Here is a 14,633-nt window from a genome sequence, read left to right as displayed (position 1 = left end):
ATCACCCACTAACAGACACACTAAAATAGGAGCTATTAATGTCAGGCTGCTCTAGGAATAAAAGCACTGCACAGTGCATCAATTGCTATACTAAGAAAGGTTTTGACAGACACGATGTAGAAATGGAACAGTACAAAGCGAGCAGGCATCTTTTTCTCCTAGCAAACACTGATGAATCTTTGGTAACCGGACCTCCAGCCAGGCCATTTCTCAGTTCAGAGACACAAGTGAATTGCACTGTCTGCTCTCCGATAGTCACACCCCAGAGTGGTCATGCTGGTCATCACTGTGCCAGTTAAACAGATTCCAGGCCTTTGGGAGATGCTTCGTATGCAGTTGGATGGATTTGTACTGCAGACATGTAATGTGGACCTGTAATTGTGGAGGTTCTTACAATTTTGTGCCTTGGCGCCATAGATTCTTCTCATCCAGTTTCCCCCCCCAAAATCCTGGTAACACACAGAAATACCATCACCCACCCTCAACACAGGTTTCCCCACTCCTACGAGACAGCATCAGGAAGATGATGAATGTGAGCCAACAGCTCTCTGGTAATCTCCCAGGCAACCTCAGCACAAGCCACTGCAGTGAGTCCCTTGGGAGTAGACAGACATCCAACACTACAGCCCCTCTCCCTCAAAATAACCAACCAAACCTGCCACCATGCCCTTATTCATGTGCCAGATCATAATGCGGTCTTCAGTTTGTTCAGGTCACGTCTAGAGCCCTTCACGCATACAAATATGTGGATCGACATCCGATCCGCATCCTCAGGAATAAACTTTTACCCAACCCTCAATCCGCCCTCCCTCTTTTAGACTTAACCACACGCACCCCTGCATTGAGCCCCACCCCCCCACCTAACAGCTGTTGAGCCCTGCCAACAGCCCATCAGCTGTTTGCTGCACACCAGCTGGCAGCTGCTCCAGCCCTGTCTCAGAAGTCACAGAGGTCCCGACCTCTGTGGCCATCTGACCGCGATCCTCAAGAAATTGTCTGTGGATATCCCTGTCCCCATCCACGGATGCAGATATCCACAGATTTGCAGGGCTCTAGCTTCTGCTTGGCTGGAGGCTGAAGCTGGACAAATTCATGCAGGATATAAACGCACACATTTTTGATAGTGAGGGCAAATAACCATTGGAACAACATACCAAAGGTTGCAGAGGATTCTCAATCACTCAATTTTTAAATCAAGATGGGATGTTTTCCTAAAAGACAGGTTCTAGTTCAAAGAGCAATTATTTCAGTGAAACCATATGGCCTGTTATCCAGGTGGTCAGGCCAGATGCTCACTGGGGTCTCTGCTGGCCTTAGACTCTATGAATGGATGGCAAATACATCCATGTATGACTCAAAAAATCGATACTCAGCTGTACACGGCCAGGGAGTTCTGAATCTCTTTACTTGTTCCATTTGTGCCTGCGTTAAAGCAGGCAAAGTTAAAATGGGCTTTTCTAAGCCAGATGATTTCTACAAATTGGCAGTGTAGAGAGTCAACTTCTCAATGCCTACAACCCAGAAGCCAGGAAGTATTTGGATAAAACTGGGGCCTCTAATGAGGTACTAAAATCTGATGTACAGTATTTAATGACATTGTACAGACTATTTAAACAAACACTGTGAGTTATTGTGAGTCATCTATTGAGTCTCCCCACAGAAAGTGTCATTGGATTTAAGAAATTATGCAACACCACTTCATGTTGTAGACACTGTTTCTATGGTATATTTCATCACACACTATGGCTGAAGGAGCAACTGTCTACATTCAGTGTACCATATCTAGGTTCAAATAACACAAGTTGGTTTAACTAGTTTTTGAAAGAACATTTCCCAGTTCAGACTGCAATATAAAATGTAGTCTTTAGAACATGCTGTACCTGGGCTGCCATTTGGGAATGAAACTTCTGAAGCTGAGCTTTCAAAGCCTCCTTCTGCTCCATCAGCTCCTTGTGCAGAGAGAACACAAAAAGAAAAACCAACATATATGTTCAAGGAGCATTTTTTTTAGCTCTTATTAACCACAATGTTTTAAAGCTCCATGTTAGGAATTTACACTTGAATGCACATTAATTGGAGGACACTATTTTTCCAATTACAATTATCTACCTTATTGGTAGTAAAGTCAAGAATAGCAAGGAATACAACACAGTACGTGCCACAAGAGAACATTCCCTGCCCCTCCACTCCATATGCCCACACAGCATAAGCCAGTTTGCTTGAAACCAATACAGCACCAGTGTCTCATTTTACAGGATGCCAGCTGACCATTGGAATAAAGTGCATTCATTCTTGCATTCAGCTGTAAAGCTTTTTTAAAACGAACACACAGTGATACCATTCAAGCATGATGAAAGACCTTCAGCTATGAAAGCAGTACCTGCACCTGCAGTTGCACAGATTCCTCTGTAGTGACCCTTTTTTGTTCAGCCTCCATTAACTGCAACATCCTTTGCTCCAGCTGTTGTTTAGACACTATTGTATCTGTAAGTTTACTATGTAGGCTCTGGATTTCACTGTCTTTGGTCACAACCTTATTCTGCATGTCTGCAACAGAAACATCAAGGTCGTAATGAAATGAAATATTTAAAAATGTGTAATAGAAAACTGAGTAAAAGACAGCTTTTATTTAAGCAAGCACAGGAATAGTTTCAAACTTAACCCTTCACACTGAAAACAACCCATGTCAGATACCTCAGGAATATAACGCATTTCAAAGGGGTGTCAGCGGGAGGAGGTAGTGAGTACATTGATAATATGCTTTAAACCTTCTACAGCTCATGCTGTTATTTGCCCCATATTCCAAGAATATCCTTTTTACATACAGGAAAGGGGGACAAGCTCTCGTTGGTAGTAATAGAAAACGACACATTTTCCACACCTTGCTGTGCTGCTTCATGCTCGGCTATCCTTTTCCTGAGATAGGCCTGGATTTCCTCCCATCTCCTCTCCGCTTCCTGCTGTTGGACCTTAAAGTTGAAAGTGGCAGTTGGGAAGAGAGGAAAAATGCGTCAGCTTTCAAATCGTCTCCGTGATCTATTTAACTGAGCGCATCTCTACTTTCTAGCCTATGTCTACACTTAAAAAGCTACAGCAGCACAGCTGCAGCACTTCAGTGTGGACGACACTCATTACAGAAACAGGAGGGCTTTTCCCTTTGCTGTAGTTAGTCCTCCTGTCAATTTAGGGCTGTCTACTTCCGGGGTTAAGTTGGCTTAGCTATATCTCTCAGGGGTGCGGATTTTTCACACTCCTGAGAGACATAGCTACACCAGTGTAAGTTTCCAGTGTAGACCAAGAATGTTCCTAAACTTCTATCCAATATAAGGTAGAACACACCCCTCCCTTTCAAACACAGCAAGGCCACACTGGAGCATTCAATTCAGCACTCAATTAGCCTCAGCCTAAGCCAATCCCCTCTATTTCAACAGTGGAACAATCCAAACCCCAAGTCTTTAGCAGACAGGTTTCTACAACCAACAGGGGAAAATGTCACTCCTCAAGTTCAAGGAGAATCTGAATCAAAAATTGCCAGGTCTTGTGTAAATCTGCATTTGCTATCCAAAATTTGGTTCAGTTGTAGATGCCTCCAACAGAAGAGATTCATGGGTTCTTTCACTGCAAATTGATTTTCTTTTAGTAACAAATAGAAACTTTGAATTCCCTTTTGACAGACTTTTTTTTAAATGTATCTCCCAGAGGAAGAAGAGATGTACCCTCTCTTCTATCAAAGAGAAGGAATGGGGGAAAGAGGCACATCCAAGGTCATTCTATCTATCTATATATATTTGAACAAGCTACTCCAGCCACAAGAATAAAATGACATATAATTTGAAACGCGTATTGGGGCAATGCTACCTATGTAAGTTACTACCCAATACTACCATATTCCATTCACAATTTTTTGACCATTCAAGTATGTTCAGAGATTTAAGTTACACAAGTTTCTTTTAAACAAAACATTCTTCTGTAGAAGTCATGTTTACCAAATACGAGCGTTCACAATTTCTAAAAAGTGCAAAACAGTCAAAGTTCACCTAGAAAAAGGAAGCATCAAATGCTAGGCTTGTTTATTTTCTGCCAAATGCAATTTTCCATTTTTATCAAGAGTAAATACAGTGCTAATGTGTAGGCCTATAGGCTATATATTTTAGGTATTTTAGCAAGATCTCTTCTCAAATTTCTCATATATCCTAAACAAAGTATCAGAAGGCAGATTTCCCCACTCAAAAGTATCTCAGGCTCTTTTAAAAGACACAGCATAATTGCAGAGATAAAAAACTGAAGTCACCTTTAGCTGACCAATTGTTTGCTCTGTATTCTTCTTTTGGAGTTCCTCCTGTTGCAATTTATTGTTCTTCTCTGTCAGTTCATTCATAAGTCTAGCACAATCCTGACGCAATTTGTTCAGTTCACTAGACTGCCTAAAGAAATAAGAATGACTGATTTTTCATCACATGAATTGTAATTGCTTGAGATTACAAGGATCAAATCAATGAAATATCAGTAGACATTCAAATATCAATATCAAGTCAAAAACATAGTGTTTGATACCAATTGACTCTCAGAAGGTAACAGAAGTATTTAGCATTTCAGAATGGGTACAAAATTACACATAGTAAGCAATAATGTTTGTAACTTGTCAATTGCAGCTGGGTCTCTGGACACCACTTAACACAACAGAGCCCTGATTCTATTCTTATTGCTATCTCAGAGTGCTACAACAGCACAAACTAACCCTCTTTGTTGGCTCAGAAGCACTAGGAGTCACTTATGAAACCCTGAATGACTTTGCTTGTCCCTCTTCTGAAACAACCAACAGATAAAGATCCTATTGCCACCCATTATATGCATCATTTACACAAATGTTTATTTTTGTAAAAGTGATTTAAATCTTAAAATATTTCAGGCTTCAAGATCAATACTTCTGCTGAGGCCTCATGGTTATATAATTTCTGTCAGACATATTGACACTTCTATACTTCCTTCCATTAGAGGGTCTCCAACATTTTGAACATTAACAGATTACTCTTATGTCACTGAGATGAAGAGTCCCCAGTTATAAAAGAAGCCCAGTGAAGTGACAGCATTAACTCTAATTGTCTTTGCTTTTCTCAATTTAAACCCTTGCTTCCATTCAGTTATGTATGTTAAGAAATCCAGACTCAACAAGCCATGCTAACCCTTCATTGAAGTAAGCCAACACGGCAGAGCACCAAGTACAGATGACAGGCATTTCCTAGCCCCTTGGGGAAGTAGCCTATTCACAGGCCATTAAGGTCATGAGGATGGGGCACTGTTGACTACAGTACACAAACTGGTAGAGAAAGATGGACAACTGCAGTTATCATCTGACCTGGGCTATATTCTGAGGGATGATCAGGGAAATGGCCAAGATTGTGAGAAGTGACTAGGTATTTAGGCGCCCAACTTAAGAAACTTTAACAGGGCCTGCTCTTCAGAAAGTACCGAGCGCCTACCTACTGAAAAACCAATGGGTCTCAAATTGAGGCATCCAAAGCCAATAATCACTTGAAGATCTTGGCCTAAGTACCTAGGGGTATGTCTATACTGACAGCAGCAAAGTCACCACCGTCAGATCAATCTTTCTGGATCGATGGAGCGGTCAGTGTAGATCAGGAAGTTGACGGTATTAATCCACCCCCTCAAGTGGCATAGCGCTGCATCGGTTCCCATCGGCGTGGCACAGCGAAGACGGCACGCAGAAGGGAAGCACAGCAGTCGACGGGAGTTACGTGAGTTACTCTGTGTAGCTTACGTAACTCCCATCGACTGCTGCCAAATCGCCAGGTAAGCGCACACCAGGGCTAACTCACTGAGTATCAGAACATGCATCCTAAGAATATAGTTATATACCAGTATAATAAAGTGCATAATAAAGTGTGTGTATATATATAAAGCTGTGGAGACTACGTCAGCATAATACACCACTCAGTTAGCAGAACACCTAAAAACGTGGCCAGGACTGCTATCTCCAGAGAAAGCCTTCATACGTTTAAAAAAATCTGATGGCTCAGAGGCACTGAACTTCTGAACATACTTGCTTTCCATTTGGTTGGTAGAAGTACTGACAGCATCTCTCAGGATACTATTTTCCTGCTTCAGGTGGCCTATCTCAGCCTCCATCTGCTCGCGAAGTTGCTGGAACTAAAATGAATACCACAAATTATTTTTTAAAGCTCTGAGGAATACAAGTCAATAGCTGTGTAATAGACACTGTTACTATACTGTAATAGAAATTTACAGTAGTCTCAGATCAAGAAAATTAATTTGGAAGGCTCTTAGGTTTTACAGTCCACACCCAATCAAAAGCCTATTGGTATTTTAGTCCCATGGAGGTGAATTAAGGACACATTTGCCTTACATACCAGTGTTCCCACTTGTGTGCGCATGTGCCAGTTTTCTTATGCAGCATACAAATCTAGTGGTAGATCACTGAGCATTCCTGATTATGAGATTTAGTTCAGTAAACTCCACTAGACATTTTTAAAGTAGATTCAGGGTTGGGGTTTTTTTCCATTTATTTCTGTTGGAAGTTTGAAATCAAACTGAAAACATGCAGAGACGTTTAAAGCCACAATGAGAAGATGGCCTACAAGTCATGATTTATAAGGGCAAAAAAAATCAGCCCTTAAAATAGTTTGGGGCATGTCTTTATTCCTGAGATTCTAACTGAAGATAAGATGATCATGAACTCTCTTCTCTTTTTCAGGTATTTGTGTGCTTTTATTGCACTCTGAACATAGTTTCCCTGAAGCACATGCTGTCTCACAAGTCAGAGATCCACCACCAGGCTGCATCTTGATTCAGCACAGAAGGAAGACTCTGTATGCCAGATGACAGGCAGGGCTGGCTAGAGTAAGCTACCAGTTTCCTGAAGGCCCACAACACATGCAGCTTAAACATTTCTTTCCTCCTCTACCGGTGCCAAGAATGTTTAGAGACAGCTGAAACTGCTTCCAGGACCTAGTATCATCAGATGACTAATTCATCAGAAAGGATTTTGTATACAAAAAAGCTGTCAGACAAACATTTGCTGTTGGGCTGAGACAGAAAATAGGAGAAGCTACTGGAGTGCCAACATTTAGCTGGACTCCAAATTGCTCTCAATACAACCCCAGAAGTCCTGGGAAAAAAAGAGGACACACAAAAATCTACAGGCAACAGAGAGCTCAGATAATCAGACCATCAAGCAAACAGCATTCTTTCCTGTAGTCTAATTCCCATAGTATACCAGCAGGGGGAGTAGAACCAGAATGCCAAGAGCTAGGGAGGTTTCTGCTTCTTCCTGCAGAATGTCATTTCTATTACAGTAGAACCCAGCCTGGTTCATGACCTCATTATGCAATGTGCTGTACATAGCTAGCAACGGTCCCTGCTCTGGAGAGCCTACTTTGCTTCAGTAACTCCGACAGGGCGCCCTCGGATGTATGGAAATGGATCACTTGATTTAAAAGTGTACACATTACCTTCAATATTGCTACAGTTACACAGGGGGAAAAAAAAAGGGATGCTTAGATCTGAGTTTTTAAATCAATCAGTTGGTAGAAATACAGCCGTACGTCTTCTACAAAGCTTAGACTTACTGTAGATGGACGTTCGCCTTTGATTTTGATGAAGCTAAAGCTTCTCTTAGATCACACTGTAATAATGTGAATGAAGGATAGCATAACCAGGGTCTAGATCAGGTTTTCAACCTGTGGATCTCTGGTGGTTCGCGGACTATATCGAAAATTTCCAAAGGAGTCTGCACCTCCAGTCGAAAATGTTTAAGGGTCCACAAATGAAAAAAAGATTGAAACCACTGGTCTAGACAGCTCATAGGACAATCTTATGGCAGAGTGGAGCATAGGTCCATGAATGGCTACTAGCCAAGATAGTCAGGGATGCAACCCATGCTCTACGTGTCCCTACATCTGACTGCTAGAAGCTGAAACTGGACAACCAGGGATGGATCACTCCATAAATTGCTGTTCTGTTCATTCCCTTTTAAGCACCTGGTACAGGCCATTGTCAGAAGACAGGATACTGGACTAGATGGACCATTGGCCACACTGGGTCAGACCATTCTTATATTCTTAGTGTCCTTCATGATTTTCAGTAAAGTGCTTTGCTATGCAGAGTGTATTTTACAACCTCCCTACATGTATGTATTCACTTTTAAGGATACATTGCATCCATCCAGCACGTCTTTCAACAGATAAGTGGTTAATAGAGCTGGTACACGTGTAGGGCTATGAGGGCCATCTTTCTGAAGCTAGATGATTTAACTATATTTTGCACCTCAAGAATCGTACTTTTCAATTACAGAACATAAGATCACAATCCACTTTACGAAGAAATGGAGATGTCATGTCCATTGTACAGATAAAGGAGGCACAGGGTGGTTAAGTTACAGAGTCAATGGCTAAGCCTGGACTAGAACAGTAGTCACCAGATCCCAAACCTTTGCTCCAGTCAGAAGACATGCTCCTTGTCACTGGTCATTTTCAGATAAGGGAAATGAATGAATGAAAGGTAGTATGTTATTTTACATGACAAGACCTGTCTCCTGGAAACAAAAGCCATCTTCAGCAGCTTGCTGCCTTCACCTAGATAAAGAATTAATCCTAGATTCCTCACCTCAAATCACTAGAGATTGAGTAGCATCTGCAGTTTATTCATAAGGAAACACAATCAAGTGTTGCACCTTTTCCTAAAACAGTCATTTCCCATCATTATCTATTTGTGCTCAATTCAAGAACACAAAATGGCTTTCATAAAGCTTTACCTTCATCTTCATCCCCTGGTTTTCTTGGTAGCTAACATGGATCTTGCTCTGAAAAGTACCATGATCCTTTTCCAGCGTGTTGATTCGTTCTCTCATCTTCGTCGTAACCAAGTTGCTTCTCTCCTTCTCTGCAACGAGCTCCTTGGGTAGGAAATCAGGGGGGAAAAGTTAGTTTCCTCCTTCCCTCAACCTCCTAAAAATCACAAGGTGATAAATTACTAATTATATTCACTATACATCAGATTACAGCCATTATCAATATTCTTTACCCACAGAAGAATTCAAGTGTTTGGTCTGACGAGCAACATGTTTCTGATATTTTATAAGGATTTAGCATCAACGTAATTTCACAATTAAAGTAAAATTGGTCATGGCAATGAAAAAAATGGTCTCTTGCTACTTCAGAGAAACTGGAATACTATTTCCATCAGATTAAGCCAAATTCTTCCCTCAATTACCACCTGTGTGTGCCCCCAGTGAGATTGATATTTCACGGTATAATTAAGGGCAGAATTTAATTTGTCTGATGAACCAGGAGAACTCCGTTATAGGATTGCTGCAAAAGTACAGTAGAGCATTTTAGATGAAATATGTTGTACATTACAGATGAACTGTCAGGCTGAAGCGAAAGTGGAGTTCAATCTAACATTCAGGTCCGCCCGCTATCCAGAGTCATTCAGTACATAACGGCTGGCATTAAATCACACAGTATAGGTTTAAATCTCAGGTAACAAGTCAAGTGCAATCCAATATTGCACACTTAGGGCATGATGATCATTATGTTAAACACAAACTAAGAATGTCACTATTGGAGACCCACATTACTGTGCAAACACTTCACAACGTTGCATAAAATATGAGCTATAGCATGTCTTGTGAGGTCAGCAACAGCAGCATCTTCAGTATCCTGCAATTAAGCCAAGCTGCTTGTAAGGTTCTAGACAGACTAGCAGCAAACCCAGACTGATTAATTCCCTAGCCAAGAGAGGATAACCAAAATGATGAATTTATGATTTTCCAATAGAAATGTAAGTTTTATTTGGTGTAATTGTTTATTAGATGGTGCAGAAATCCAAACCTCAGACAAATTTGCAGGACTGCTTCTGGGCAGCATGCACATTTATGCGCATGCTGAAGGAAATAATGTTGACTGCAGCCTTCTGCCAAGCTTCTATTAGATCAGTTAGAGAAAACGTGCACAGTTTACTCAGGACTATTAACATTTATAACTTAAATAAAAGCTAATTTTTTCTTTTGACATGCAAATTTATTACCCTGAATGCCGTTTTTCCCACAGTGAAGTTTTCAAGACAGTGACTTAGGAGCGTAAGTCGCATTGAAAGCCCTAAATCACTTTGGAAAAATGGGACTCAAGCAGCCCGCTTTAATGAAACGTCGCAGGGGCTTAATTTTCAAAAGCAGCTATGGAGACATGAACTGGCCATTTCTTTCACTTACCTACTAAGGAAGTCAGAAAAGGGTAACGTGTTGAAAACTTTATGCAGTTTTCAACTATAGAAAAATTTTAAAAGCTGAAATTAGACTTAACTCAGAAACAAACATATTTTGTCACTTAGATGATTTACTATTTACCTCCCACCAATGCGGGAATCCCCTATACCCAGTGTGACAGATTTTTACCAACCTGGAAATAACATACCTCTTTTTTCCACATCTTAAGGAACACTTTAAACTTAATATTGTATGTGCATCGGTTGTGGCCCAGCAACAGTCTGGGTATTTATCCAGACAAATTTCTCTCAGCACCTTCCTTCCACTAAATTCAAAGCATGTACTCAAAACTCCATCCTCTCTCTTGTTCATCTACACCCAATAATTCCCAACTGTGGCACCCCCTTAAAATTAGCTTCCTCTACACTTGCCCTCCAGAGTGTCCGAGAACACAAACGCTTCCTGCACTAGTAATTTAGTCTCTCTCTATCACCTCCCTTACCAAACATCCTCCCAGGAGCTCTTCTCCGCTTCTAAAATTCCCTTGCATCTCCTCCCAGCATTTTCCTAATTTCTTCAGAAATGCACTAGTTGTGGGGCAAGAGTTATCGCTGCTCTGGTTAAACACCCTTTCCCTCCTTTATCTCAGTCTCAGACTAAGATATCTTATTTTTAACACATGGTCAAGTCTCTCTGTCTCCTTGGCCATATTTCCCCCCTTTCCTGCCTTTCAGAACTGTCCCAGTATTTCTCTCACATTGTGTAAAGCCCTCAAGGTCTCTCCAGCTACTCCATATCTCCTTTCGCGAGCTTAGGGAGCTTGGAGACCGTCAATTTCTACTGCATTCACTTCCCATCCCTCTCTTCATTCTCCTTCCATTTCAGCAAAGCAAAGGGGGTGGAAGTCACTTTTCTTCACAAGGTCACAGTCCTCAAGTTCAAGGACATCCTGCTCTCCTCTCATTGTCCACCTACTACTCTTGTTCTATGTTGCTGATTTCGCTGTCCTCCTTGTGCTTTCATTACTCCACTTCATTACAGCCACAAGCCAGGACACACACGACTGCAAAATGGCTCAACTTCCTGGAGGTCTTCCGGCCTTGAACACCGTCCATCAGAATGTTGTGGCTTGGCTTAAACAGATTGCATATGCCAAATATATATTACTCCACTCTTCCAAGTTCTCTTTCTGCCATTCCTACTGCTCTTTCTGTGTCTCCACCAGTAGTTCTTCCCTTTCATTCTGCAATCCCCCTTCCACCTCACTGATTCTCAGAGGTTCAGCCTCCAGCTATCCATGAACTACTCCCAAATCTCTCTCCACCACACCCTCTGTTCAGTCATACAAGTGCCTTTCCAATAACTCATACTGAATACTCCCACCAGCCAATTTCCTCTTCTCCAAATCGTTTGCTAGCACTGTTAATATCACTACCCACACACCCCCACTCATCTGCCTACACTCTCAACTTCAATATCTTGACTTTCCCTATACATTCCTAAAATCTGTCCATACCCATCATCTCAAGCCATCCTACTTCTAACTCCATTTCCCTTCCACTCTATCCCAAGTTCTACTCCAGCCTACTAAAAGAGCTACATAACTAATTGTTGTACAGGATTCGCTTCATTTTCATTATGTTTTGCCTTCTTCTGAAATCTTCACCAAATGAAGAAAGTCTAGAGACTGTTTTAGGAAATGTAGCTATATGAAACCAGTGTCCCATACAATTAAACTGTTAGCGATTGGATATAGTGAACGTAAGCCTGGCAGGCTAAAACAAACAAGCTTCCCTATAAAAAGTCACTCAGTTCCACTGATCACTGGGTCTAGGAACATGTGGATATCAGAAAGTGGACCAACCGAAAATTGTGGCATATGAATATCTTTAATATTAGAATTCATAATATTTGACATGCAGCCTATTTTATACTGATGAAGAGGATGCTTATGCTTAACACATTATGTTCACATCACTCTTATTTAAAAAAAAAAAAAAATCATATTCCATTAACTGAAATACTGGCGTTCTATCTTGAAAGTCTCCTGGAAACCAGAGCAACACAAATGCACTAATAATGGCATTTGAAAAGAAAAAAAGACTTGGTCTTCATACATTTAAGAGAAAAATATCTCCTTTTGTTTCATACTGATCTCATTAAACTACTGACTTCACTGAAATTCCATGAGGTTCCTTGTTAGTTTCCTTTCAATTCCATACCTGTTCCCTTCGCTATATTCACCTGAGTTAGCTGCTTGCACTGATCCTTGGCAACAGCAGCTTCTTCCTTCAGAGCAGCAAGCATTTTGTCTTTTTCTTGTAGCTGATGTACAGCTGCAGCTGAGTCTCCCTTACTCGCCTACAACGAAAGGATATTAAAAGAGATCAAACATGCTGAAAGTACTAAATTGTATGATCTATTGTGGCACACATTGAAAGTTGCTGTAATCATGATTGGATTGGTTTTGTTCTTCAGCTAACGCCCACTGCTGCACAATCCAGCATGCAATGATTTGTCAAGCCTGCTACCAGCAACGTAATGCATGCAAAGGAGTTCTGGGTCTGCTTCAAAAGGCCTCTAACAAATTTCATTAGACCAGGAGATGCCTTTAAATCACATAGCACAGCAGGTATAGCTGCACTGGAGGAGATTATTCTCCACATTTGAGGTCAGCTAATAAAGCAGTTGTCTGGTGAGAAGCATCTATAGAAGTAGAGAAAAAGTTATGTGCTGCTACAAACACAACAAGCTTGTCTCCGAAAGCATCTTACTACCCAAGAGAGCACTGGTTCTCAAACTAGAGGTCGGGACCCCTCAAGAGATCACAAGGTTATTATGTGGGGGGAAGGGGAGATCACGAGTTGTCAGCTTCTGCACATAACGTGGCTGCAACTGTCAGCCCAGTGCATGGCTGACAGCTAGAGCCCTTCAGAGCCAAGTGGCTGGAGAACAACGGCTGCAGGCTGGGTGCTCTGAAGGCAGCACTGCCCCCAGCAGCAGCACAGAAGTAAGGGTGGAACGTCATGGTGGGGGGGTCGACACTTTTTTTGGAGGGTCATCACAGCCTGAAAGAAAAAAGTTTGAGAACCCCTGCAACAGAGGAAATGTTGGCCAGGGATCCCCCTCTACACACTAGCAGTGACAGGAAAAATATTTTATTTGCCAGCTTATTACTCTGCGGCAGTCTACCATGATTGAATCATGTTGATCCTAGGAGAGGACAAATATATAACTTATTCAAACTTGCTCTAGACATTGTTGTAAAACTACATGAAAACAGAATGGAAGGAGAAGGAATTGGGCAAATTCTAGATTTGACAAATGCCTGTGACCTCTGCCACATAGACATTTTAGAACTCAGCTATGTGACATTGGTAGACTTACTAAATGTTTGTGAGACTATGTGGCAATTTCTAGATTAAGTCTGATAACTGGTGACATATCTTGGAGATCCAGATTCAGTTTTCTCTGAAACTTCTCCATAATGGTACTATCTTCATTTTGTGTTTGTGCAGAGAAAAAGGCAGAAGGTACGTGAATACTTAGAGATCAAGTCAGTCAATTGTTTGGTAGCAGCTCGATAATACAAAGCAAGTATTTTCTTCCACTTGATAAATTAACTGACATATAACAACATTTCCTGCATTCTGCAGCCTGTGCTATTGATTGGGTAATATCCACATTTTCACCTGCAAAAGTTAACACTTATTGGGTTATAGAAGCCAAGACTGGCTCCCTTCAAAAATCAATAGCAACAAATAGACATTCATCATGCAAACCAGATGCTAAGCTGTATTAACAAAACAGAATACTACTTAAAACGTATCACCACTATACACGTTGATTTTTGTGCTGACACCTTCCCTGTAGTGTTCTATTCTGGTCACCCCATCCCAGCAAGAACATAGTAGGAATGTAATTGTTCAGGTTAGGTGACAAAGTGAAGTTAGACATAGAAAAAGGTCCATGAGAGGTAAAAAAAATATCAGGACCACTTCGAGGATTCAAAAGGATTACATAAGTGTAGCTGAAATAAATGTCAAAATCTAAAATAAGGGGACATCCTAAGAAATTAGAAGGCAACAAATTTAAAGGCTTACAAAAAGGAAAGTTTTCACACTGCATAATTAGCCTGTGGAACCCACTGACGCAAGCTATGAAAGCAAAAAGCCTAGTCGGACTGGAGAAGTTTAAACATTCAGATGAATAAATATCAGACCGCTGACTAGCTAAGATAAAATGTGTAAGGGATATCATTCCTTCAAGACACTATGCACTGACTGGTGGGTTTAATGAAAAAACTTGCCAAAGAATGGGGAGTTATGCAATAACATGCCTGTGGGGGGGTTTCCATCTTCCTTTGAGACATCAAGTATTGACATAGGAT

General features: G+C 41.1%; 1 protein-coding gene across 11 annotated transcripts in view; it reads right to left on the bottom strand.

Annotated features, from left to right (window-relative positions):
- Positions 1 to 14,633, bottom strand: part of KTN1 (kinectin 1) — a 105,416-nt gene that overhangs the window by 45,729 nt on the left and 45,054 nt on the right. For 6 of the 11 annotated variants that reach the window (XM_067554833.1, XM_067554827.1, XM_067554832.1 and 3 more), the window contains exons 6-12: positions 12,488 to 12,604; positions 8,792 to 8,932; positions 6,062 to 6,168; positions 4,292 to 4,442; positions 2,882 to 2,969; positions 2,381 to 2,547; positions 1,881 to 1,949 (exon numbers count right to left, since the gene is read on the bottom strand). In XM_067554833.1, coding sequence (XP_067410934.1) covers positions 1,881 to 1,949; positions 2,381 to 2,547; positions 2,882 to 2,969; positions 4,292 to 4,442; positions 6,062 to 6,168; positions 8,792 to 8,932; positions 12,488 to 12,604 — 840 coding nt within the window. The remainder of the gene's footprint in view (positions 1 to 1,880; positions 1,950 to 2,380; positions 2,548 to 2,881; positions 2,970 to 4,291; positions 4,443 to 6,061; positions 6,169 to 8,791; positions 8,933 to 12,487; positions 12,605 to 14,633) is intronic. The other 5 variants (XM_067554829.1, XM_067554837.1, XM_067554836.1 and 2 more) reach the window with 2 other exon arrangements.

This window comes from Emydura macquarii, unplaced genomic scaffold (assembly GCF_026122565.2).
Source record: "Emydura macquarii macquarii isolate MOO-44397 ecotype Brisbane River unplaced genomic scaffold, CSIRO-AGI_Emac_v2 contig_1551, whole genome shotgun sequence".
Classification (NCBI taxonomy): Eukaryota; Metazoa; Chordata; order Testudines; family Chelidae; genus Emydura; species Emydura macquarii.
Note: the sequence above shows the minus strand (reverse complement) of the source record. Positions and strands in the feature narration are given on the sequence as shown.